Source organism: Echeneis naucrates, chromosome 23, assembly GCF_900963305.1.
Source record: "Echeneis naucrates chromosome 23, fEcheNa1.1, whole genome shotgun sequence".
NCBI classification, from domain to species: Eukaryota; Metazoa; Chordata; class Actinopteri; order Carangiformes; family Echeneidae; genus Echeneis; species Echeneis naucrates.
Genome location: NC_042533.1, coordinates 14111176 through 14136775, shown reverse-complemented (window position 1 = coordinate 14136775; position 25600 = coordinate 14111176). Strand labels below are relative to the sequence as shown.

General features: G+C 40.3%; 3 protein-coding genes across 5 annotated transcripts; 1 reads left to right on the top strand and 2 right to left on the bottom strand.

Moving 5' to 3' along the window:
* Positions 1–4265: 4265 nt before the first annotated feature.
* Positions 4266–11282, bottom strand: LOC115036962 (protein RIC-3). 3 transcript variants are annotated; one of them, XM_029495402.1, is made up of 6 exons: positions 10907–11282; positions 9194–9402; positions 8250–8319; positions 8044–8134; positions 7069–7178; positions 4266–6275 (listed from the first exon to the last, which is right to left on the bottom strand). In XM_029495402.1, exons 1-6 carry the CDS (start codon positions 11052–11054, stop codon positions 5911–5913), a joined length of 993 nt encoding a protein of 330 aa, XP_029351262.1. In that variant the 5' UTR covers positions 11055–11282; the 3' UTR covers positions 4266–5910. The 3 variants fall into 3 exon arrangements, with proteins under 3 accessions (XP_029351262.1, XP_029351260.1, XP_029351261.1); XM_029495400.1 differs by having other exon boundaries at positions 9194–9406; positions 10911–11281; XM_029495401.1 differs by having other exon boundaries at positions 10913–11281.
* glipr1a (GLI pathogenesis-related 1a) lies at positions 10606–15682 on the top strand. Its single transcript, XM_029495403.1, has 7 exons — positions 10606–11378; positions 12443–12944; positions 13888–14139; positions 14240–14352; positions 14940–15025; positions 15227–15253; positions 15332–15682. Exons 2-7 carry the CDS (start codon positions 12774–12776, stop codon positions 15493–15495), a joined length of 813 nt encoding a protein of 270 aa, XP_029351263.1. The 5' UTR covers positions 10606–11378; positions 12443–12773; the 3' UTR covers positions 15496–15682.
* A 602-nt stretch (positions 15683–16284) lies between these two features.
* Positions 16285–23170, bottom strand: krr1 (KRR1 small subunit processome component homolog). The gene is made up of 10 exons (XM_029495100.1): positions 23060–23170; positions 22499–22674; positions 21904–22038; positions 21603–21728; positions 21065–21148; positions 19301–19357; positions 18597–18767; positions 17893–17970; positions 17644–17740; positions 16285–17535 (listed from the first exon to the last, which is right to left on the bottom strand). Exons 1-10 carry the CDS (start codon positions 23133–23135, stop codon positions 17387–17389), a joined length of 1149 nt encoding a protein of 382 aa, XP_029350960.1. The 5' UTR covers positions 23136–23170; the 3' UTR covers positions 16285–17386.
* Between the last annotated feature and the right edge of the window lie 2430 nt (positions 23171–25600).

Here is a 25600-nt window from a genome sequence, read left to right as displayed (position 1 = left end):
CTGAAGGCGAGACAGACAGCCTTGGCTGGTTCCAATTCTGGTCCACAGTAGAATTAATCAGAAATGCAGGAATAGTAAATCATAGGATTATGTTCAATGTTTTCTAATTTTTCTAAAAGAATGGGCCAAAGGACATTTTGGTCAACAGAACAAACACAATAAATGAATTGTATCATAGTTTGAGTGGCTAATTAAGGATCTTTTGCACTGAACTACAGAGCTGTGCCCTCGGCAAACAGGGGCAGGGAGATTTTTCTGCACTGTCCTGCACAGACTGTCTGTTGAGTTTATATTTGATGGAGCACAATACCTCTCTCCTCCTCCCAGTAGCCTGACAACATAATCCTGCTGACATTGAAAATGTCTCAGAACTAAGGACAAATCTATGGCTGCGGGAGAAAATAAAAAGTCAACATTTCCAATGTCCATTCATGTAATGACAAAAGTAAAATGCTTACATGCTGAGACCTTCAGAATAACTGAAGGTTTATAATACCTGTATAACCTCGAAAACCATAATAACCCTGATTATATTGTTTAAACCTGTGTGAGCCTTGAGGCTGGTCATTCATTTTTATACAAATTTAAAATTTAAAAGGCTCCTCTTGTTTTGCTTCACTGTTTCACATTCAGTACATTACCAGTTCCCAATTGTCAAGTCTGATTTGAACTGTATACCTGCTGCTTCACCAGCTGAGCGCTTCTGTGGCGCTGCGGCAGTAGAATAAAAAAGAGAGCTCTTTCTTAGCACAGCTTCTCCTTCTTTCAGAGTGGATGGAGGAAAGAGAGACTAAAAGAGGTCAAAGCGCAAGCTACACAGAAGATCCTAAATCACTGTGCTGCAGCAGGAAGTGATTGGCTAGCACTGATGCACATAATGTGACACAGCTGCGTGCCAGTGAACAGTGAACCTGAGAAATCAGATGAAGTTATATTGAATTTTAGGCTGAATGGTTTCCAGTGAATCAGCTGTGCGTAGGCAGGTAATCTGAATCATGAGGGAATGGCACACTCAATGAATGTTACTATAGAGAGCGGTGATTACGTAATGTAATTACAGACTGTCTATTGTTTACTATTAAGTATTAATATGAGTAGTAATGTGTTCTTTACACATGATACCTTTAACAGTCCTCTTCCTGGCCTTTCTTTGCGCACATTACCTCTAACAGGAATATTATATCCAATCAATCGCTCGTTTGTATTCCAAGCAAGTGATGTACAAATAAAATGGAAACTCTCAGACTTCTCTGGAGCTCTGGTAACAATAGGTTAGGTCAGCCAATCAGAAGAAAGGCATTACATGAAGGTTCTGTTCCATTAAAATGTATTCTAAACTAAAGGCCCTCGAAGGGGAGCGGGTTATATAGCCCTCCAAGAGTGTGTGTCAATGCAGACACACACACCACACTCCCAGCAGCTGGGGCTCTGACTGAGATAGCTGAAATACCAAGACATAAGAATTTGAGTTGTATGTTGCTTTGTATGTTACTTCCTGTGATGCAACAATAAATCACTTCTTCCTTGAAACACACACATAACTATTTCCACACTTACATTAAGAAAGTGTACAGTGTATGTAGGAAAGGACATGTTGCTGTGTACCTGAGAAAAATGTAAATTAGTTTGGGGTTTTGTTTGTTTGTTTGTTTGACTTAAACATTTCAGGGACTGTATGCATAACACTAAGACTAAAATGCACCCTTGGGGACGATTTTGGTGAGACAAAAAGTTCAATGCAGCCGTGAGGAGAGCAGAGGACGGAATTTATTTTTATAATTTTATCGATATATATATATATATATATATATATATATATATATATATATATATATATATTGAGGCTCTGCTACCAACACTTTCAACACCATCTACAGCTACCATGCAGTAGAATTAAAAATAAAACAAACAAATCATCCAGCTAACTACATGCTCACAGATGGAATTAGGAAGGAATCCCAATGGAAGTAAACTGAGTTGATTAAATGTTGAGAACTGAGCTAGTTTACGATGAATCCAAGATCTTTTTTCTCTGCTGCATGAGAGGAAGTCATTTGCATAGTCTCTATGTCTAATTATAAGTTATGATTAGAGAAGGGCGGTCTATTTCGCCAGGAGACATTTTCAAAATACTTAAGGTTCATTTGAGTTAATGAACAGAGTGTGTATTACACTTTGATCTTTGCTTATTCAGCCACCTCCAGCCAGCAAATTCCCAGATAAAATTCTCACTTCGTGTCTTTGCTGTAATGGTGTTCTAGTGTTGCCATCTGCAGGTAAGAGGAGGGCGCTTCAGCACTGCCTGAACCCACCGCAAGGACCGCATGCTGACTGTGACATGTGACTGAAATTCAGAAATTTCAAAGGAGGGATAATTTGAATTGATGATTGAATGCTCCGAGTCTTATAGTGTACCAATTCTTCTTTAAATCCCCAAATGAGCATTATTTTGCCTAATCAGAGCTGTCTCAACCGACAGCTCCTGTGAACTTTGACCTTTTCCACAGCAGATATTTAACTTGTCATACAGCATAGGTACATTAACAATCCTATAGGGGTTCGTGGAAGCTACTCCCTGTGCAACTACATACCTGTAAGCATAATATGTCAAAATGTTCTGTTCTGCTGAAGCAGCTAAATGGAATCCAGCCTTTATATTTTGCAGCTTTCCCAGTTGTGAGGCTGTGTTCAAAATGTTTATGTTTAGGTCAGTGAACGGCAGCAAAAAGAGTTGGGTGGCACCTCTGAATGATAAAGATGCTTCAATGTTGCCCATCTTATCTGCATTTGCCCAGGAAACACCTGTTTGCTAACACTTGAGCCATTACATGGAACCACAGGCTGCAAAATGGTTATTGGTGCGAGGAGTTCACTAACCTCATGATTTCTACGTCTCTTGGCTTAAAGCTGCTGTATGTTGAAGTTCGGAGGAGGAAATTTGGGTCTCAGTGCTTTGACTTGTGTGTTATCAGACACTAAAATTTCTACAGCATATATATCAGAAATTCAGTTTCCCTCCGTGGCTACAGCTTGACATGAGCTGCTGGAAAGAACAACTTGTGAAAACTCCTTAATGCAGTGAAAACCACTGCACACACCTGTGTGAGGTTCTGTAATCTTGAAATAAATAAAAATAAAATTACATGGCATAGTAAAGAAGATGCCTCTAGTATTGGCATTCTATACATTTGACATTTAGAGCAAATTTTCATCAAGACCAAAAGCGTCACTTTTTTTTGGTTTTATTTTATACTAAGGCTCATGAGCCCACATAAAACATACCACACTGAACACAGAGTTAACTATGCTTAAAGGGAAAGAAAGTCAAGAAAGTTATTCCATGATCATTTAAGGCAAAGACATGTAGTATTGTGACTTGGCAACAATTCCAATGTGTAAAAATGAAGCATCAGAATGAAGACAGAGAAAATATGATTTGGCAATGGCAAGGCAATGATATGTGGGCTGCACAACATTCTATATTACAGGGAATTCCAATTTTGGCAAAAAAATTAACTTTTTGTTATGACTTTGTTATGACATCAGCAGTTGGGTTTTCAGATACTTTAAGGTTATATGAAATTACAATATTCTCATAAATTAAACCTCATCTGCAAAACGGAGATGTGACGTACATGGATGAATGCTTCATGTTACTGCCATTGTTGCTGTTATTCCTGGCATGAATATGCCATTGGTTGTTAACTGACATTGGCACAGATTACACACATTTGTTAATTATATTTGGAAATTTAAATGCAGATACTGAAAGTAGAAAACAACATTTAAGCCTCACCACAAGGATTCTAAATCAAAATATCAAAAGACTGAAATATAAAGCATAAGTGTCAACTGATTCCTTTCTGCGGTATTGGTATCCAATAAATACAAATAAATACAAATGGACACAACTTAAAGGAATCCAAAAAAATCCAAAAACCATAAAATGAAATTTAAAGTCCCTGGTTAATCAGATGATTTGTCATTCTCTGTGTGAAAAAGTAAATGAAAACATCATGCATGTTGTTTTTAAACATTATTTCCATTGATACCTATGGGTGAACTGTTGATGGTGCGGGGTTATGATACAACAATGACTGCAGACATTTGTAATTATCACCCATCACTGATGTTTTGTTTTTGGAAGACGTGTCAGTGAAACTTTTATTTACAACGGTATCTGGATCTGAATGGAATAGAGCCGTGTTCGCAGATGCACCTATAATATAAAGGAGCAGTAAAGGCAAATTAGCAGTGGCAGATTCCATTGATCACCACCCGCTCAGTGTTTCGTTTTTCGTTTTTTTTTTTTTTTTCCAGGGGGGAGGGGTATTTTCTAACCTCATGACAGTGGTGGTAACCAAAACTGAACATAAAGTATTTTCATTCCAAAAATCAGATCATTTTCAATTAGTGTTACGAAACAAAAGACAAGAGGAAAGGTGTGGATATCAGGACTCCATTTTCCAGCCAGCACAAAGATTGAATTACCTGTGGTCTATCTGTATCAGCTGTCTTTTTGTGCCTAGTGCAAAAGATTACATGATCATTTTCGAGTCTAGCTGGTATAGTTGCACATCAATCTGTTTTGGAAGCAGATTTAGGAATGTGTATTACAGCAGAGGATTGAGACCAACTGTGATGAACATTGTATTGTGTGTGCATTCAGATTTGACTAAATAATGCCTCCATGTAGGGCCGTGATTTCTACTGCTGTGGCTCCAAGATTGTATCAGGCTGAATCTGACTGTAAGAGTCAGATTACAATTACCTCCTTCCTGTTGTTTTTAAGGGGCCAGCATGCTCCATTCCTCACCTCCTCTCCAACTCTTCCACTCAGCCCTGGACACCTGAGCCCCACAGCTTGAACAACTGAGTTTTCAAAATAACATCTAATACAAACATATCAGTGATGTGAATGGCATAAAGTGTACTGAACTGTACCAGACTAGCACCATTTGTGGTTGTAAATTAATGGGTGCTGCTGCTTAGAATCAAGTTACTATGTGGACAGCTCCACATTATTATCCTGGATGTCACTATGAATATAAAATCAACTTGAAACTGTGATTAGCACAAAGGGAATAAGACAGGATGACTAATGACAAAATCCATTTTAACCAGCCATTTAGAAGAGGAGATGCACTATTTCCTCTCCGACTGTGTACATAATCTAGTTTGTGCTGGTTTTTGCAACAGGAAAATACAGCCCTGCATTTAAGTCGACAGTGAAGTTATTGTTATTCATTAATGTTTTAGGGCGTGTGTCCAGATAATGGTTTTCTTTCTCTGCACCAGGTCCTCTTTTTATTGTTCCAAATGAAAAGAGACCACAGGGACCCACTTTTCCAGAGCATTTTTGTGTAGCCACTTTTGAACTTTTGCATCAGTGTGGCTCCTTCAACGAAGAAAATGAAACTGAGGCTTGTACCGTCTATCCAGAACTGTATCAGGTGTCAGACAGGAACTATCACAACAAAATGTAATGGCTGACACAAGTCTACAGCAGGACTCCATTTCACAGCAGCCCTTAGATGAAACAATAGTATTCACCATCTCCAATAGATCATGTCACACACCCACAACCTCCACTGAGTGGGGAAAAGAGTACAAACACAGGCCTCCCCCTGTCCTCATGCTAAGAAAATAAACTGATCCTAACGAAAAGCAAAGTGAGTTTCTCATAGCAGTGTTAATAAGATATTGTTGTCATAGAAACAAAACCCATGTAGTATTTCTGCTTCCTCCCAAACTCACTGTACCAGCACTTCTGTGCATGTGAAAAACACTAAATGGACACACACTCTTGCACGTCCTTTAAAAATAAATAACAATATTTTGGAGGGAAAGTTAATCAGACAATAAATAATGATAATCTAGCACATTTCCCTGCATTGTCCTGGAGTAGATTCATTCAGGCCGGGTGCGTCGCCTGAGGCCAGATGCAGGAAACACCTCCTCATTGTTTGGCTCGTGAATGTCCTCTAGTGAAGGCATGGGCTCACAGTCCTCTACTTCTTCTTCATTTTGTTTTTCCTCTTCTTCTTCCAGCTCATCTACTCCTTTCTCCACCTCCGTATCAAAATCCTCTGGTACGAGCTCCTTCAACTCTTCACCTTCTGTTTCAGTCTCATCTTTAGCTCCTGAATGCCTCTGATCAACTTTATCAGCTGCTCCACAGCTCTGCTCCATAACTGGTGAAGCTCCAGCTTCTGAGGAGTCGTTGGCCCCAAGGGATTCTATTAAGTGGTCCAGGTTCTGCTCACAGGAAGCCTCTGAAAGAGTCAACAGAAGTGATATGAAAGAGAAGATATTTAGTGACTGATAGCTGATAAAGCATTGACTTAAATATTAGCTATATAGTTTTCAGAACCAGAATCTATGGCCACTTTTATGTTTATCTATGGTTTGCATCAGTATCCCATCTTGTAGGTCTTTCAAAGTTAAAGTCAATAAGCAATGTGTCTTGTGAAACACCCCGCATCAAGTGCTGAGTTTGTTCATCAGCAAATGCATTACATTTGGATTAAACGGGATGGCCAACTAAGTAAAACAACAGTAACAGAAAGACCTCTTATTAAACACTGTAACATAAGAATGGGAAGGTGCATGCAGATGCATAGTATGTAAATGTTTGTATGTGACAGAGGTATGGAATCCTGCCTCCACACACACATCTGGTCAGAGTGATCCAACTTATTCCTCTGCACATTATTTTTTATACACAATCTCATATTACCAAATCACAGGCTTTATGCAAAACGCTGACAAGTCAAACTTCACAGCCTCCACGGAAGACAGTGTTTTGGCTGTATGCAAATTCTGACTTAAAACCACATTCACGGGTTTAAACCTAGATGCAAAACACGTTTCTACACAGGTAAATCTGTGTTCTGCTTGAGTTGCATTTCAGATTGGGGTTAATAATAACAGGATATGCAACACTAGTGACAAACTTGTCATACAGCCTGCAGTGAAGTTAGCATGCTGCATGTTCCTGATCACTGTGAGTGTACACAGCACTACCACATTCCATTAGCGTGAACACAGCGAAAATAATCAGCCCACCATTGATGTTTAGGGGAGGACAGTCCATCCCTCTCTTCTTCATCAAGTAACGGATGGTTTGTAGTTGGGACATGATCTCGTTTTTCTGCTCCTGGGCTACTGACTTCACACTGCAGAGATGAAGATGAGAAGGAGAAATAGGCTGATCTCAGAGGAGCATGCTTGAGAGGGTGTATCTAAAGAATGACCATGCCACTCTCTAGACTGTCCCATTTCAAAAGCTTCTTCATAAGTCTTTCTTTCCCTCTTATATGAAGGTTGCAACAGGTGCCTATGACAAGATAAACTACATGCCAGTAATGAAAATAATATGGCAGGTAAAAAAAAATTATAAATTTATGAAAAGGCAGACTGAAAAAAAGAACATCTCGTGGATCCATTTACAGATCGTACTAGACACGTAAGCCACTCAACTGAAAGTGCAGAAAAATGTATGCATGAGAGACTGTGAGCTGCTGTCAGTATCTTTCAGGCTATCAACTGCAGGTGTTTGGACAAGAATAACAATTGATTAAGTTCCAGGACTGAAAAATGAGGAAGCTGCAGAAACTAGAAACTGACAGCTTCAATATTGCACTTTTCTTGATCTCCAGATCAACCTTTGTGTTGGATGGCATGAATACTTTTTGTGGTTGTCATCTCCCAAATGGGTGTATACACAGTCAACTGGAGCCACTTCTGATTGGGGAGCACACAGGCGTGCTCTATCCATTGCTTAGCATGGATATTTTACAAGGAGGAAAGCTATGCTTTTCCTCTGAGTCTGACTTGCTGCATAAAGTATTTTCAACATTGCAGCCTTTTCTGATTTCCTAATTACAATATGTGAAATCGGGATTAAGCTCCACAGAACATACAGCGTTTAAAAGACAGCTGATTCATTACGAAAAAAAAGGCTGTAGAGAGTGCAGTGTAAATATGTACATAGAGCACAAGAACACCTGGAGAGGAGAGAATGAGTACACTGACACTGACCAGTTAGTGAGTGGGTCCAGTTGCGTGAGGATGGAGTTTAGCATCCTCTCTGTCTGCGCCAGTCTTTGCTCCAGCTCGTTCAACTGGTTTTCTGCACCAAACCAAAACCAAAACACGAGGATAAACACTTTGTATAAAAGTTTCTTGTGCTAATCAAATATGTGTAACCACATGCAAACAGAAATCCCAGTATTTGGAATACACACCTGCCTCCGCTGACTTTTTGGCCCCTTTTGCAAATTTGTCCCTTTGTGCCTGGTCATCTGCAGATTTGATCTGGGAGTTGAGAACAAACACACTCAGCACTGACTGATGGCTGCCATTCAAAGGTGTGAATAGAATTACGACTATACCTCCACGCATTCAAATACAAGTTGATATTTTCAGTCTAGTAACAGCTCTGGGTTACAATTTCATGATGGAAATTTAGCTCACTCGTCCTATAGATGGCATGGCAGCCATGTTGGATGCTTAGGATCTTATCTTCATCTGTCATAAAGAGAGCTGATAGAAACAAATGAATAGGTTCTCATATTGACATATGGAGTATTGATTAAGTTTCAAATGTCAGTCATCAATTGAGTAATGCACAATAAAAACAATAGCTCATGCTAAAGAGTAGACCTAGCTGCAGGTAACTTCTGAACTGCATTAAAATATGAAACTTCCTCACTTCTTCTTCGATCTTCTAACTGTTTCTTTGCTTTTCCAAAGAAAGCTAACAGAGACAGTTTGGTGTGGATAGAGGTACTGGAGACGAAAGGCAGTTTAGCTATATTCTTATAGCAAACTTGTGAAGAGAGCTGCATTTTCATTGCTCAGCCCGCTCAGTTTGACTTCGGCCTGGCCAGCAGCTGCTCCTCTTCCAACACAAACTACTGGCGTTACAACCGCAAGTGTGTCATAAACAAATAGCACACCACCCTTGAGCCTCGTATGTCTGAAATGTGTAGTTTGCATTTTATATGACTGCCTCCTGAGACGTAGCATCAAAGTGAAATCAAATAGTGAGATTGCTGACTGATGTCATTCTGTGTTATAAGTCTTGCATGTAACTTGTTGGGATGTAATTTTGTGTCGCATTCTACGTTTGTCACATCTCTGTGACACAAATCCCTCGTGTGAGCATTTCTCTATTTAGCTATCCTACCTTCAAAAACTTGTAGGCTGCAAACACTCCAACTCCAATGGCATAGAGAGGCATCAGTGTGAACACATAGCCCTTGTTGCTGTTGGATTTGTACTTGTCAGTCTTCATTTCCTGCTCCATAAGCTTCTTCATCTGTTGCATGTTTTCTGGGGTTTGAGGGGAGCCAGGGGCGTTCATGCTGATGGGCTGGCCTCTGACTGCACCTGGACCTGGCGCCACAAAAACAAATGGACTTTCCATTTAATTTTTCATTTAGCTGGAGTCTGAAGGTTAAGAAAAGTAAGAATTTACGTCTAGTTTTGCATTATTACATGTATTTACTCACTCTTCTGATGAAAAAAAAAATCTCTTATTGTGCACATTGCTCTTCTATGTGAAGTTACATTTAAACATCAGTATCTTTGTTATATTATTTCTATTGCTATCTTTTGAAGGAGTTGTGCCTGCGATCATAAGGTTTATTTAGGAGCCACTAAAATCATAAAATCAATCATAACTATTGGTCAAACAAAGTAGATTTTATTAAAACTGTCATCCTTATCTATTTAAGGAGAACAAGGTGAAAGCTCTTTTAAACCATATTTTTGTCTGTTAGCTTACATATTTTCTTACCCTGCATTCATTTTGTATAGGAACATTTTGACAAACAATTTTCTGAATGTAAATGAAAGCCCCAGAAAGTGGTAACAACATCTCAGAGCCTATCAAAGTTTTGGTTCATGAATCAACAAGTTCATGATGTCATATACACAGAAACATAGTGACCAAAATAAAACGTTTCAGAAATTGTGATGCATTGTGCAAAACATAACAACATATCAAACTATTCATTGACGCGGTGCTCATTCAGCACAGTCAGTTTTGTCTACATGGGGACACACAGGGTAAAGCAGGTGCGTAAGTTGCGTTTGCAGTTACAGAAACAGCTGGCAACACATCTTAACACCCTAACCAATGAAATACAGTATACTTTGTAGCATCCGTGCTGTTTCGCATGTTAACTTAAAGCACTTGAGTAAAGCAAAGTAGGAAAAATGACTTCCCAACTTGGACCAATATGTGGAGTGCATGAGTGCAGCATTCCCTCTGATACTGAACACAGAATCCCAGCTAGTGTGTCCCCCCTCTATTGACAACAGCTGCCCAATTGATTGAGCCCTACAGCTGTTGAAGCACAGCTAGCTGAGGAGATCGTTGGGGATAGATCCCTGTTGGCACCACTGTGATGTTGAAGGTGTAATAGATCTTAATGATCCAACGGATGTGGTCTGCACAGTGCATGAAGCGTGTGTTTTCAAGATTAAAAAGTGTTTATTGTCGTGTGCAGTAAAGAAACACGTTTCCCTGTACGACGAAATTCTTTTTTCGCTTACCACAGCGAACGCCACACATGTACAGAAAAAAGATCAACAGAATCAAAACAGGCCAATCTCAAAACAGCAGCAGAAATATAATAGAATATAAAATGCAGTAAGAATAGACCAAATAGAACAAGCTGACATATAAGCTATCAGCTCTGTGTGCAATCTGCTACTGTGTTCCTGTTTAGCTGCAGCAGATGGACAGCACCAGAAACTCCACATTAACGACTTTTATTTTGGCAAAAACTTGCGCACGCGACGGGTTCAACCGAACTGAAGAGAACGGCTGCGCTCGAGGGCAGAGCGGTTAGCGAGAGCCAGCAGACGGACAAACATGGCTGTGAGGAAATGCCATTACCTTTTCTGCTGTACCGGGGGTCAAACCTGCTCTCCTTCGTCCCGGTCCCGCCGCCGACACCGAACAACCGCGGCAGAACGACGAACGTGAAGAGCACGGCCGTGAACGCCAGGGCGACTTGTTGTGATGTGGACAACACCATCCTGCAGCCAAACGCACGAGCTGCACCGGATTACCGGCCCGATAAAAAAAGGAGAGAGAGAGAGAGAGAGAAACGGGGCCGAGAAAAGATGAGTGTGAACGGGAGAAGACCTCAGGAGACTAACGGCGGTGGGCCAGCATACGGAGACACACTGTGGGACATTACAGCCGGACAGCTGGGCTCCTTCTGCTGACACCCACACACTGTCCGCTTCCTGTCGCGACCTTTCACAATACAAGCCGCCGCTGAAAAAGCTCAAACAGTTGGCCTAAAGATCGCGATGGCCTATGGCAGGAAAATGCTCCAACAGCTGCCTTAGAACGGGTCTGTTAATTGTTATCCGTATTTTATTGCGATTTTCTGTGTAGTTCTCAGAAATTGACACGTGCTATGCTACACGAAATAACCGGCGGTATTATTTTGAAATAAAGTCCGTCATTTGGAGGTAAGCATCTGAAGAGATGACAGACTGATGGGGAAAGTGTCCTGGGTCAGTCTTTCTCAAGGATGGCCAGAAAGGGGGGGATGCTTGATTTACACTAAATGGTGTTAGCAGTAGCACAATGACAATTTAGTTATTTACAAAGTTTCCCTCTAAAGAAGGGTTTGTACATGTCCCTATCAAATTGAGAAATTCAAAGTGTATTACTTCATAGTGAAAAGGAGCAAACGTGCAAACAGAGGAGTGAGTTAGGCCATCAGGATTTTATAGGACCAGTGGGCTCTGTTGATGAGCTCTAATGCAGGATGTTGTGGTCGAGTGGTTTTCGATCACACCCCTCAGTCAATATGGTGCAGAATGACTGCCATTATATTTATATATATGAGCTGGAGGTTTTGTCTGGGTGCCCTTCAACTGGAAGAACATAGAATATAGTTTAATTTAGAGCCCCCTTAAGTAACACAGGGATTTGATTTGATGCCCTTTCAATGAACACTAAACTTGATGAGTAGAAATGAAGGGAGTGAACTGTAAGGGAGAACAAACATAAGTTGCGGCCCCATGGCAGTTTGCTGCTTGCTTGTTTGCTCAGCCACACCCTCTGCAGATTGCTCTGTATAAAATGTGATTGGTGAACTCCCATGTGACTATCTTTAAATGAATACAACACTGCAATAGCTCTGGGCACTATCCCATCAATAAGTTTTTGGGGAACCCATCAGAGCACACTGCGTTATGATTTAAACACCTAAAGTACCAAATTTTTCGTGGAAAACCAAAGAGCAGTTACATTTCAGTCATAAACAGGTGAATTAAACTCACAAGAAACTGAAAACCAAGGCATGATTAAAAAGAAAATCTGAGCAGAAAAGGGGAATTGCACCAATGTTTGACCCTGTTTAAAGTGATTTCTAACCTTGTTTTAAATTTCCTCCTCACATCACAGGCCTCTCAAAATGCCTGAAGCACCTCAACCCACATTCACTAACATTGGGTTAAGTATAATAAGAAAAAAAAACCAATTTCCTCTGAAATATCTTTAAACCCCTTGAGGTGGAATTTTCAAAAACTGTAAAAGAAAACATGACCAAGATGAACAAAGTTTGCAGCAGAACACAAATGTTTACTATAACCAGAGCTAGTCTGCAGCAAAAATACAGCACATGCATCCTGTTCCTCTTTAGTGAGTGAATTTCCTGTCAGTTTAACAGATGCAAATATAGATCACAGAGGCTCAACTTCTATGAATTCTTGTGTGGAGTTTTATACTTGCCAGCATGGGGAGCAGGGTGGATAAGATACTGTGGGCCTGGATTATCCTGGACTCGTGGGTCTGCTCAACCGATCTGCCAGAGATCAGAAATCAGAAGTTCATTGACGAATGTTTGAGGGAACACAACAAGGCAAGGTCATCTGTCAATCCACCTGCGACTGATATGCTGTACATGGTAAGCAAAACAGTCTAAGAAGTAACATTAAAAAAATACAATCAGAGTTACAATACTTACACACGCTTTATTTAAAGAGCCATATTACCCAAATAACAAAACCAAAGTGACTCTTATGCTTACCCCCAGTGATACAAACAGATCTTGGTTTTATTCGTCGCAGTCCCGTTTCTGTTTGTCATATATGTTGTGTCACAACAATCTTTAAAAGAGGTTCACACATTCTGTCTGAACAGATCTGATATATTGACATTTCATGAACGTGAACACCAATGGCAAAAACATCTCATTGCTCTGTAGATTTCGAGGCAATGAAGAGCGAGAGACTCAAAAAAGAGGAAGCTATACCAGCATATTAGCCATAATACCAATTGCTGAACCAGTTGAGAGAACATTTTGTTGTCAGTGGGGATCCAAACACAGTAGGACTCTTACTGAGAAGTGGACATGGATGCAAATAGCAGTTTTGTTGTATCATGTATAAGACAATGTATAGATTTATAAAGCCTCAATTTACAGTGAAATAATTTCTTCATATGCTCTACTGGCAACCAAATAGCTCTGACAACAGCATACAATTGAGAAATTAACTGACTACACCTTCCTTCCTCCAGCAAAGCACTACATCCGTCACACAAATGTAACTCTTATGTTGAGCTAATGTTGAATTCAGTTCACTGACCGACTACAGTGATTAGCCTTGTAAAAAAAAAAAAAAAAAATGATATGATTTAATGATTTAACCATTTGATTATCATTTACAGAGATAAAAGCTGCTGAAAAATTACAGTTCGTTAAGAAATTTGATACCAACTTCTGTAGCTTAGTTAGGGCAAAGTACTTTGGAAGAACACTCTTATTTAACTTCCTTCTGTTCTTCTGGGGTACTGGGAGAAATCCTCATTATTGGATGTTGCTTCATTTTTCTGTCTCTGCTCTCCAGACATGGGATGAAGGCTTAGCTGTCACAGCAAGAGCTTGGGCAAGGCACTGTTTGTTTGACCACAACCCCCGCCTTAGAGAAGTCCGCCTGGTGCATCCCAACTTCTCGTCCGTAGGAGAGAATATATGGACAGGCCACCCACCCTTATTTGATGTGACAACAGCCATAGGACGGTGGGTGGGTGAAAAAAAAGACTACAACTATGAAAAAAACACCTGTACCGCCAATGAAATGTGTGGTCACTATACGCAGGTACATGCATGTTTTCATATTAATGATAATGTGGTTTGTTTTTGTGGAAGTAAAATGACACCGTCTAGACTTATGTAATTGAACGCTCTCGTTGTTTCAGGTCGTGTGGGGAAGCAGCTACAAGGTCGGCTGTGCCGCTCATCTGTGCCCAGGTGGTGTCAGGAACTTTGACTCGAGGAAGGCTGTCATGTTCGTCTGCAACTATGCTACTGCGTAAGTTGGACTCATGAACAAGTTGAAGGTGTCACAGGTGAGGCTCAAAGAGCACAAAGACATCTTAAGCTTTCAGGTCACTGAGTCATGAGTGTAGGTCAAAGACAGGAAGGGGCAGAAACCATCTGTACTTCTAACAACTATTTATCTGATAAATCGACTTTGTCACAGAACTCTAACACATAAGTGAGACAAATTGTTTTACTTCCCATGACTATCCTTCATTGTAATTCAGCCTCACCCTATCTGGTTAGAGCAGACCGATAAATGTTTATTATTCCGACTGCAGAAAATAGTCCCCGACAAATACATTAAAGAATCAGACTTTTTTTGCAGGAAAGCACTGTTTAGTGACTTAATGTGAGGTTAATATTTGTGGTTGTAAAATGTGTCTTGGAGGCCGCAGATACTTGCCTCTTTGCCTCCTGATCCACCACATTGTTGGTCTTGCTCTTTCCATGGACACTGCTGACAACCAGAAACATACAATGGAAACCTCATCCTTTGAGTTTCATATAAGGAAACTGTCTGCTGCAGTCTAGATTTCTGCGTAGAGTGAGTGAATGTTCTGATGGTTCTTTGTACAGAGGCAATATGAATGGAAACAGGCCGTACGTATCTGGAAGAGAAGCCTGCTCCGGATGTACAGGCACCTGTGACAACCGCCTCTGCCGTGAGTACTGAATTCTATCTTATTTTGAGGCAAACGATCTGTCCTTCATTTAGATTTCATTTTCAAGAAACACTCAGCTACTGATAAACATGTTAGCTTTAACAAGCCACTTTATAAACACCTAAAAAATATATCAGGAAGGAATCACAAGAAGCACATATTCCATTGTTTGATCCATTTGTGTCATGTTTGTCTCTTCAGGTGACAAAGAACGAGATTCACAGAAAAGTAAGTGTTTAGTAAACACACTAAGACTGCTTGAAGATTCAATCCAGCAGAATTTGAAAACACGTTTTGTGTTTCCAGGCTACAACTGGACCCCAGACTGGGACCCTGATGGTGTGAGCCAGCAAGCCGCTGACTTCCACTATGTCATTATACTGGTTGTCCGGCCCATTGGTCTTATCTTTACATTCATCACAGCATATGGGGTCCACTGGTATTACCCTAACATCTTCTGTTATGAGTAGAAATCATGTTTTCTCCTGATCATCCTCGACCGATTTACTCAGTGTTGAAGAAGAGACTGATTTAACCTTTTTATTTATGTCCACTGGGAAGCACAGTGGCATAGTGGTTGGCGGTTGCCCCACAACAAGAAGGTCGTGTGGAGTTTGCATGTTCTCCCTGTGCCTGCGTGGGTTTCCTCCAGGTACTCCAGTTTCCAAAGACATGCATGTTTGTGTTAACTGGTGACTCTAAATTGTCTGTAGGTCTGAGTGTGAGTGGTTAGTTGTCTCTGTGTGTTGGCCCTGTGATGGACTGGTGACCGGTCCAGGGTGTACCCCACCCTCACCCAATCTGAGCTGGGATTGGCTCCAGCATCCCCAAACAAAAAAGCGGTAGAAGATGAATGAATAAATATTTTTTGTCCACTGTCCCAAAGCTACACATCAAAAATAAACACTTCAAAAACAAACTCATTGCTCACTAAATATCTGGCTTGTTTTTCGCCTTAGCTCTCTCAACATGAGTTAGAGTTAGGGTTAATTCGGTCAAAGCAACATTAAGTTTCCTCATATGAGCAGATCAACTGGTCAATGGACTGTATAGTGTGAAATGTGTTCTTTGTAGTTTGATGTTCAGTCTAACTGCTGTCTTCAGTTACAGTTGATAATATCAGCGAAAGAGCTCCACTAATATAACAACTATACAAAACTACAATGACCCCGAGAGCTCAGCAAATTGCAACAAAGTCATGCAGACAGAATACAAATTCAGGAGCAGCCATGTCACCCCGCCGCACTGGTGGGGAAGCACAGTAGCAACTGGGGACTTTATGTGAGGCGCTTGCATGTTTTCTAATGGTGCTACAGCTTCTTCCCACACTCAAAAATGCAATTTTAAACTGATGATTTGGATTAAATTTCCTGTAGCTGGAACAGTTCATTGTCTCTACATGTCAGCCCAATGATAAACTGCTGAGCTGTCTAGGATGTGCCTGTCTCACTTCACGTCAGCTGGGATTGGCTCCAGCTGCAAATGCTCACAACACTAAGGAAGTGTTTCCAGGGACACAAAAAGTGATGACATCAATGCATTACAATAATTATTCTAATACTTCCATATTCTCTTGTCTTTCAGTATGTTTAATTTCCAAATTCACAAAGCATTGAACAGTTGCATCCCAGCCTGGTTCATCGCTTTTAGTGTTCCCTAGAAACACTTCCTCCGTGCTGTATTTGGAGCAGTTTATATTTAGTTGGGTTGTATGTATTTCATGAAATGCTGTCCAATTGATTAAGATGGTTTGGGAATTTGTTTGTGTTTTCTCTATTTGCATAGGTTTTCTCAGGTTTTAGTTTGGCAAGCTCTCTAACTATACCAGATGACATTAGTACCTGGGTAAATATATATTTAAAAAAATAAATACTGGATTTAGTTTTTTTTTTTTTTTTTGGTGTAGGAAACCAAAACTAAGCTGAAAGATGAAATACTGAACTGATACTCATAAATACCGTACAGGGCTGCAGTACAATTGTCACAAATAAAAATTATGTAGCAGAACAACAGAAACGTAAGAGCCAGGTTTCTTTTTCCATCAGATACAATCAAATCAGTATTTATCAGGACGATAAAGAATATCTGTCATCTATAAATACCGAGCATACAAAATCTGGACAATCTTACCTCATAGGAAACAACAGGTGAGACAAAAAGACCACAATATACTGCTGTTCACACTTTCACGTCCAGGTGAATTACAATAAACAAACACAAAGTTCTTTACAACAAAAGCAGGTAAAAACATCTGACAGTTTGTTTTGGAATTCATTCAGATCCAAGCCTACATGGTTTGTTGGAGGTCCCATCATCCCGTATGCTTCCAGTCTTTACACTCATTAAAAGAGAGGGCTGTGGTCAGCCTTTGCTTTTGTTCTTTTTCTTCTTGTCTGTGGTGGTGCTGCTGGGAGGAGCTGGGTTCACTGGTGGAGCCCCCAGTTTCTTGGTTTTGGCTTTTTTCACTTTGTCCTTGATAGCTTCAATGTCCAGCTTTCCATCTGGAGGAGCTGTGACAATGTCAACACAAGTGGAATGTGGGTAAGTCACACTACTCAGACACATTAGCGCTGTTTTTGTGCTATGTAATGTCAATGTTAATGTTCCTTCATCAATACCTTTGGTGGTCTTCTTCATCAAAGGCTTCTCTTTTGGAGGAATAAACGCTTTATTCCGCTCCTCCTGCTTCTTGGTCAGAGCCACTGCTTGTTTGACCTGAGAAAGAGGCACAATGAAATATTCAGTTCAGAAACTGATGTCATCTTCCTCATTTGTTTAATTTTCAAGAGTATGATTCATTATAATGTTCACTGGAATTAGCCGGACTGAGTTTCTGTGGTATCAATCGTGAATTTTATCGGACTCACCTTAATCTCTTCCATCTTCTTCCTTCTTTTCACACTTTCACGCAGGAAGAATTCTCCTGTGGCCAGCTCTTTGTCAACCTACAAAGAAAGAGATAAGTCAGTGTTAAATATAGTAGGTTTCTTTAAAATGCCTCAATAATAAAATGAAGGCGCCACAAACTCAATCACAGAAAACACTCTAAGCACAGCTTAGGTCGTTGCCCCAAAAAGGAAGGAGCATTTATTGAACAGACCACAACTAAACATGTTTTGAATACTGATATGAATTGAAACAGAACTTATTCATATTTTGTTCTCCATAAAAGACTCTAGTACAAAATAAATAAATTTGGTAATTGTTAAATTCTTAATTTACGGCCATATTAACTCCACAAACACGACACACTGGTTTACTGGCAATGTCAATTCGCCATTTATCGCCATGTTATTTGTAAACATCCACAGATAGTGTGTCGTCAAGGAGGCGGGAATTTGGGTTCTCACAGGTAGCTTATTGTTCGGCATGATATGCTGCATTATGGGATTTGTAGTGTTGCAGGTGCCTCATAGTGCCGGGCCAAATTTCACAAATGATGTGATCTTGCGGGCCGGGCATAGTTGTATCCTGGGCCGGATGTGGCCTGTGGGCCTCGAGTTTGACAAATGAGTTATGAAGCATGTTTAAAAAAAAAAAAAAAAAAAACAGTTCTTGACACATTTCCTACCTTGCTCTCTGGCTGTGATGGAGGGAATGGTGTGTACTCCTTCTTCACGCTCTTTTTCCTGGGCTCCTTGCGCTTGGCCAGGTTCTTGTGGCGGAAATTGGGCAAGAAACGTTCCCAGCTCTGGATCCGTAGTTCAGGGTCTTTGGACAGCTCCCGCTTGATCATCAATGTCTGATGAATTCAGACCAGCGCAGGATTTAGATGCAGGTGGAGCAAGGGAAAGAAAATTTGTCAAAAAGGTGACACTGTTGTGCTGCGTGGACAGCCTGTGTTTTATTGACATGGGTCCTCACCATCAAAGTGCTTTGATTTAATTTAATAATTGTATATAATAGAGTTAGTAAGATTTGATTTACAGAGGGATGTCCTGTTCATATATAATGTAATATGCTGAGGATGAGTAAAGTGCTTGCCCGCAGCTCAGGACTGGTGATCCTAGCACGCAGCTGTTAAAAACCTTGTGCACTTGTCATGAAATCGGGCCTATGAAAGGAATCACTGCTTGTGTCATGCCCTCAGCTCCAGGTTGAGCCAGCCTTGGCGTCCAAACCCAGAGATATTTAGTTCAGTCAGGAAATCAAGAACAAGGATGGAAAACATCTTCACTGGGCATGAAGGCAGCTTGTCTAACTGTTTGAGCCGGTCCAGGACCACAGCTGTGGATCTGTGGCATGGCCAGGTTTCTGTCAGCAGTCTGAACATACCTTAATGTTATAGATGGGGTGGATGTTTTTCATTGTGTCGATCACAACTTTGCGCACCTGAATGACAGAGGAAGACAAATTGTGACTCGGCCCTGAAAGCTCAGCACAGTGCAACTGAAAGGGGTGGGGGGGGGGGGGAGACACGCAACCAAATACAGAAACACACGAAAACATTCCAAAACATAAAAACTGTTACCAGTGTTTTCATGCACAGACAGACAGCGATATTATATCCTTTTTGTTATTTAGAAGCTTGTTGCTTGCGGCAGAACTTTGCACACTTTCATTACGGCTAGGTCAGTGCTGGTCAAAGTGTGGGCCATGACCCACTGGTGGGGAATGGAGACATGACAGGTGGGGCGTGACAAATGGGAGGAAATTTTCAATTTCATGCCTATCTTACTGTTAATGCTTTTCTTTATTGACAATAAAGATAAATCACTCCAAACAAAACACCTACACACAAACAAAGTAATAATGGCTAAAACGATTAATGAGCATTAGGAGACCAGGAGAAAAATGTAACGGGATGATAATTGCAGTGGCACAACAAGCTAACAGGTAGCTGTGAGCAACATGGATAAATTTGTGACGCGGACCACAAAAGAACACCCACACACGAAAGACTGTTGCTTCTCAGAAAACGAAATACAGATCTCGGCTCAACATTGAGCATGACTTGAGAGTGGTAGTTTCATGCCTGTAACCCCGTTTTGAGAGGATGTGCAGTGCAAAACAGGCACTTTGCAGCCACAGGCAAAATTCTCTTGTTTTTTTTTTTTGCACAGATTGCAAATGAAGGACTATTTCATTATTTGACTACTGTACTTTTTGTTTTTGATTCAAGATATCAGTTATGATGGCACAACTGTACTCTTATTTTCATTTTAAACTTGGTGTTGATGTTTTATAAAATGAAATGTAATTTGTCACGATTTTTGTTGGGGCGACAGGGTCAAGTGGGGCTTGAAAATCCCCACTTGTTCAAAGTGGGGAATGACCAAATGGGTCATGGGACCACCAAAACCAACTAGGTTAGGTTAAGAGCAACTAAGCAGCGAAATCTTTAGCTTTCTAACTTCAGATTCGTGACATGAAATTGGCTGAAAGGTGAGATCATGATAACATGATGATTTCACTGTCATGGCAGGTAATTAATGTTTGATTTTTTTTTTTTTCCCCTACGCAATACAATTTATTTGTTTTATTATTAAAAAAAGGCACATTTAAAGACCTGTGCTACTGGAATTGTAAAACACTTGCATTACATGATTTTAAAATGAGAAAAATTCATTTTAAAATCAATCAAATATAACCTATTAACAACATTCAAAGTAGCTATGAAAATGAGTTATGTTCATGCATACAAATGTATTAACATTTTGCGGCCTTCATACCTACAAGCTCTATTCTGTCTACAGAAATCTGCTGCTCTTTGCTGTTGCAACCACCCATACATCCCAAAAGGACTCATTAGAGTTAGACTTCACCTCTGTCTGAGCTCACCAGAGGCTAATTAGACCTGAGAGGAGGTTGTCACTGCAGAGAACACATACAAACAGGCACACACAAGCACACACAAGCACGTGCACAGACCATATTCACATATACTAGGAACTGGCTTAGAGTTTTAGATGTGATAGGTCGAGGAAAGTCGATACAGATTATAGTTCAATAGAAATGTTTTCAGCGCAGAATTGGACTAATAACTAGTTAGAGTTCATTTTCTGGTTATGATTAAAAGAAGAGCTGGTATGTTCTTACCTCCTTCAGGCCTCCATAGGGCCCCAGGGCTGACACTGTGTTGCCCTGAACCATCACATAGCAATTGGTTAACAATTCTAATGCCTGGAGAGAAGAGACAGAACTGTTTATTATTATTGATTCAAACTTGTTTTTAAAATACTATTTAAAAATCATCTTAATGTTTCATCTTGACTATATTCCTGTGCATCTGTAAAGCTCTTTGAATTGGTTTGTGTGAGAAGCAACACTGCCATCTGGAGGCATTGAGAACAACCTGCACCACACCACTTTAAGCAATTTTTTGTAAGCTTCTTTCTCTCCCCCCGTTTTTTAGCTTTACTTGTATTTATCCAAATAGATGGAAAGATAGAAAATTACCCCAAAATGACTTATAACTCTTCCAAGGTTATGACTTAGATGTGTTTCCGTTTCCTGGTCATGATGGACATTAAGTTACTGTCAGAATTCTTGACAATCAAACACAATCACCACCAAAAAAAAAAACAAAAAAAAAACAAATCTTAACTATTCAACTACTACTCAAGTGTACACTTACTTTTAGGGTGGAGCCCTTGGGGCCGATCAGCCGCTGTCTTCGCTTCACAAACCGCTCTCTATTCCTTACCATGGTCCCAATTTTGATGATGTCGCACGCTATGTCATCCTGGAGTATCCGCACAGCCTGGAAGCAGAAATCAGTGTGAGCATGCAGCAAAAAAAACCTGGTGATCAGAAACAGCTGCAGCTGTCATAAGACCCCAAGAATCTGTCAAAGCACAAAGGCACAAAAATAAATCAGCCATACAACATATCCAGGGGTCCTACAGACCTTCAGGACAGCAGACAAGGATTGGTACCTGTTCAAACGGGACACTCCTGGCCAACAGCTTGATGAGATCTCTGGCTCTTATAATGGCGTATGGGTCAAAGCTTTTCTTAGTGGTGCAAACTGTCATGCTGCCTTCTATCAGGTCCAGAGAGGCTTTTATGTTCTGAGAAGAACAAGACCAACATCACAAAGGACTCAAGCAACACAAAAACACACGCACAATCAACACTTGAATTACACATCTGCAACTTGGATTAAGGCAGTGCTTCTCAAATACTGGGGCAGAGTGGGGCGAAACAAGTACAGTCATTAAAAACAGTGGTGGCCTTAGAGGCAACAGACAATAAAATAAGAATATAATGAAAACACTAAACTCTAAATTAAATACCTTTAGTTTTCATTGATCAATACTTCAGATGCCAAAATGAACAGAGGCTGATAAAACTACATCAGCTAATTGACCACTTCATTCATGATGATCAAAATATATTGGATTTGTAAACATCTGCTGAGTTTTGAAAATTCAACATTCACAACTGTAATATCAAAATTAGACAGGCAGGTTCGGAAGTAATTTCAATTGTATAGTCTGTATTGTGTATTTCTGTGGTCTCTACACTTACTATTTCTCCACAAGCCTTTTCCAACAGCGGCCAGCACTCCTTCAGGTAGGCTTCTCTGTACTTGGGGAAGAGGGTGGCGAAGCTGCTCTCCTCCAGCAGACCGCGGGGGTTATCGTCTCTGGTGAATGCAGGCTCTTTCCATCCATCAGGAACAGTCAGGAGCTCAGATTCATCCACTGCGTGATACAGACAGCAGAATCATCACAACACGGTTCCCTCCATAATAACTTTAGGGACATTCTGAGCTTAGTCCTGACGAATTAAATCGGTTATGTTTGACATGTTTAGTCGTTGAGAGGCTAAAAACGACAGTAACTACAGAGCCAGACACAGAAGAGTATCTCAGTTCTTAATTTATGGTTGTGTTTCCTCGAATTATTTAAAACAACAATCGGCTGCTGTTTACAACGTAGCACAGCTAAGTGGATAGCTTTGGGGTAAACCAAGCGTGGTTATAGATGACAACAAGCCCACTAGCCGACAGTATGAAGTCTGGTCTCACGGTGAGCGTCCTCTCAGCTTCAGGGAACACTCACCACCACGGCAGAATTTATAGCTCACCTTCGTTTTTGGTCTTTTTAGATTTTTTCCCTGTTTGTGCTTCACTCACGCCGTCTCCCGTCGTGGAGGACGCCATTGCTGACTAGAAACGGAAGTGACGCAGCAATGTTCTTCCCGTAACCACGTGATGTCTGGTTAGTGTTCAACTACTGGTCCCTATTTAATATATCTATCGATCTCTATATATGTGTGTGTGTGTTTTTTTTTTACTGTGTTTCACATTTTATTCATATAAAAGCAATAAAACTGACCCAAAAACTAATAAAAAATAGAATAAAACAGAAGTCTAGGAGCATTTTTTTCTTATTTATTATTTTTTTTAAAAATGAAACAACGATTATATTGGAGTTGTAACTTGCCTGCAAGCTTAATTCGTTATATATACGTCATTTAATTAATAAAAATAAAGTGAAAATAGATTTTCCTTTGTTTTGGAAAAGGAATGAAAATATAATTGATTGATATAGGAAAAATCTTTTTTTGTTGTTGTTGTTTTTCTTTTTGTGGGGGTTTTGGAAAAGGAAACCCAACAAGAAAAAAAGGAAAATAAAACTTATTTAATATAAACCATGAGGAAGTATAAGATTCTCGTTTCCTTTTAAGGGAAAGTGACAAAGGTTTCTGTGGGCGAGGTGCTTAGCTTTTGGTTGTGGTGCCACATTTTGTGTTGTGTCAACAGCTCCTTGTCTGGTGCCTCACCTGATCTTTGTGCAGTTCGTCCCGGCAACACAGCTCCCATAGGATAAGGATCGATGGGATAGACAAATCCCTCCACCAAATTAAGGTGGTGATTCTCGGAGGGGTAAAGAAAACTCAACAAACTAAAAAAAAGCTTTAATATAAACGGAAACTTAACAGGCAAAAAATAAAAGAAGGAACTTAATAAATATGAATTAAGAGAAAGTAATTGTAATTGTAAAGTAAGGCAACAATGTGTGTGCTACACAGACGACAGGAAGACTTTCTGGGGGAGACCTGGTGTAATTAGGGGGGATGGTATCCATCCCACCATGGAGGGGGCCACTGTCATATCTAGGAATCTGACCAAAATTACTAGAAAATTAAACCGTGACATTCTCAAATCCAGTCCAGGAGGTGGAGCTGCAGTTTAACACTCTTCTCTGCACCTCAGTCAGAGCGGTTACCTGTCCAGAATAGAGAACAATGAAACTGTGTCTGTCCCCCAATCACCTAAGTTTTGTAACTTTCACATTCTTGTACATTGGGGAAGGGGTAGCTGCGACATTTCAATCCATTTATAAATCAACCCTTGACCAAAATCTGGTTTCAGCACTTGGGAATAAATTCAGCTATCATCTGAAAATCCTTGTGACCAAATTTAAAGAGAATATACAGTAAAATAGTCATAATTCCTACAATCCCATATTGAATTCGATAGAGGACCTTGTGAATTAAACTATGGCTTCCATGTGTTCAAGAAAGGAATGAAACAGAGGAGGGTGCCACTATTGTAAAGCTTTCAAATTTGTGCCTTGAAGCAGACATCATGGAAATTGGAAATGAACTGGCGGTCCAGTAGTGTAGATACATTTCCTCAAGCTGGGAAAGAAAGCTTTAAAAACATATAAAAACAAGCTATTTGCAACGCCAAAAGCTCCCACTATTCAGCGTTGATAGAAGAAAACAAGAACAAGCCCATACAGTATGTGTGAGCGTGAGTGGTCGTCCATCTTTGCCTCAGTGTGTAGGCCCTGTGATGGACTGGCGACCTGTCCAGGGTGCACCCCACCCTCACCCAGAGTGAGCTGGGATTGACCCGGAAATTGATAAATGGTAAACGAATGAATGAATGAATGAATGAGTCAGATACTTACTCACTTCACTTGTCAGTTACAACCTCGACCAAACGGCCCGCTCCACTGAGCCGCCACTGACAGTATGGTTAAAGGAAATCAGACATGTGACGCTCCAGCATGCACTGTCACTCTACAAGTCAGTCCATCAACAACTGTTATCATACAATCACACCCACCGGTCTCTGAACAGCAGCGACAATTAGGCCTAAAAACGCAACAAACTAAAGATAATGTTAGTAATATTTCCTATCAGAACCAGCATAATAAGAAAAATTAAACGTAGAAGGACAGCCACTGTCATTGTCTGTGTCCAGGGCAGTAAGGAAAGATGTTTTAATCTGTTGGTGTGGGCGCTGCCACGCTCTCTTCAGTAGTTGTGGTCTTGGAGGCGACAAGGCAGAACAGATATCTGTAACAGTCAACATGCAGTCAGGAGGAGACTCAGTTATATTTGACTGAACTGGAAAAAAAGGTCACATTTCTCTTCTACTTTACTACTTCATAGAATTTCCCTGAGGGGATGAACAGTATCTATCTATTGATGATATATCAGTTTATTAGACAAATATGGGTCTACTCTGTTTTTAAATGCCAGCAACCTTTCTCTTTCTTTCTACTTATTTATAAATCTATGGCTGTAAAATCACATTAAACTTGACAGCAATGAAACGATACACCAAAGTAATGGCTCCAAACTCAAAAGTGGAACGTGTTGCCAGCTTGT

Excerpts from the sequence above, each read along its gene's own strand:
- LOC115036962 (XM_029495402.1), bottom strand. The coding sequence starts at position 11,054 with ATGGTGTTGTCCACATCACAACAAGTCGCCCTGGCGTTCACGGCCGTG. Across the intron at positions 9,403-10,906 it reads GTACAGCAGAAAAGGTAATG|GTCCAGGTGCAGTCAGAGGC; the intron begins GCATTTCCTCAC and ends TTGTGGCGCCAG. Across the intron at positions 8,320-9,193 it reads CAGCCTACAAGTTTTTGAAG|ATCAAATCTGCAGATGACCA; the intron begins GTAGGATAGCTA and ends CTCAACTCCCAG.
- glipr1a (XM_029495403.1), top strand. The coding sequence starts at position 12,774 with ATGGGGAGCAGGGTGGATAAGATACTGTGGGCCTGGATTATCCTGGAC. Across the intron at positions 14,353-14,939 it reads GTCTGCAACTATGCTACTGC|AGGCAATATGAATGGAAACA; the intron begins GTAAGTTGGACT and ends TTCTTTGTACAG. Across the intron at positions 15,254-15,331 it reads AGAACGAGATTCACAGAAAA|GCTACAACTGGACCCCAGAC; the intron begins GTAAGTGTTTAG and ends TTGTGTTTCCAG.
- krr1 (XM_029495100.1), bottom strand. The coding sequence starts at position 23,135 with ATGGCGTCCTCCACGACGGGAGACGGCGTGAGTGAAGCACAAACAGGG. Across the intron at positions 19,358-21,064 it reads CCTATGGAGGCCTGAAGGAG|GTGCGCAAAGTTGTGATCGA; the intron begins GTAAGAACATAC and ends TCTGTCATTCAG. Across the intron at positions 18,768-19,300 it reads ACCCCATCTATAACATTAAG|ACATTGATGATCAAGCGGGA; the intron begins GTATGTTCAGAC and ends TGAATTCATCAG.